The 528-nt window shown below is 34.3% G+C and overlaps 1 protein-coding gene across 1 annotated transcript in view; it reads right to left on the bottom strand.

The window, feature by feature from the left end:
- The window catches only part of LOC106873639 (alpha-protein kinase 1), a 6,394-nt gene extending 5,904 nt beyond the window's left edge, over positions 1-490 (bottom strand). Inside the window, exon 1 of the mRNA XM_014921086.2 lies at positions 249-490. Coding sequence (XP_014776572.1) covers positions 249-474 — 226 coding nt within the window. The 5' untranslated portion in view covers positions 475-490. The remainder of the gene's footprint in view (positions 1-248) is intronic.
- Positions 491-528: the final 38 nt, after the last annotated feature.

Below are 528 nucleotides of genomic sequence, written 5' to 3'. Positions count from 1 at the left end.
ATATATATATATATATATATATATATATGATTTCAATATGTGACTGCGTGTGTATCACTGGCGATTTTCTTTCTCCATCTTCCCTTCTTTGGACGCTTTCTATATTTCTAATGAAGAGCTCCACTCCTTTCTTGAGCGCCCAATAACACTGTACTTATTCCACGTCCTTGTGTTGTTGTTTTTTCTGGAACTATGGATTTCTTTGTTATTTCAAAAAGATATGTAAATGAAGAAAAAGAGATATTTACTCTGAAGTCGATTGATAATCTGCTTGTCCAGATTATCGCACTGCTCATCAGACCAATTGAAATTAGGATCTCCATCATGTACATCATAAGTTAGGTCAGTCTTTCCAATGTTATCCAAAGTTAATTGTGTCAGTATACTGCCATCTTGATTATTGTATAAGAAGGTCAGTATAGGCTCGTCTTGGACTTTAGGAGGAACATGGTAAACCTGTAAGTAAACAAACATTAAATAAGTAGAACACATATCACCATCGTCATCATTCACTTAGACACTTAGACA

The sequence above is a fragment of the Octopus bimaculoides genome, chromosome 5 (genome assembly GCF_001194135.2).
Source record: "Octopus bimaculoides isolate UCB-OBI-ISO-001 chromosome 5, ASM119413v2, whole genome shotgun sequence".
Taxonomy (NCBI): Eukaryota; Metazoa; Mollusca; class Cephalopoda; order Octopoda; family Octopodidae; genus Octopus; species Octopus bimaculoides.
Note: the sequence above shows the minus strand (reverse complement) of the source record. Positions and strands in the feature narration are given on the sequence as shown.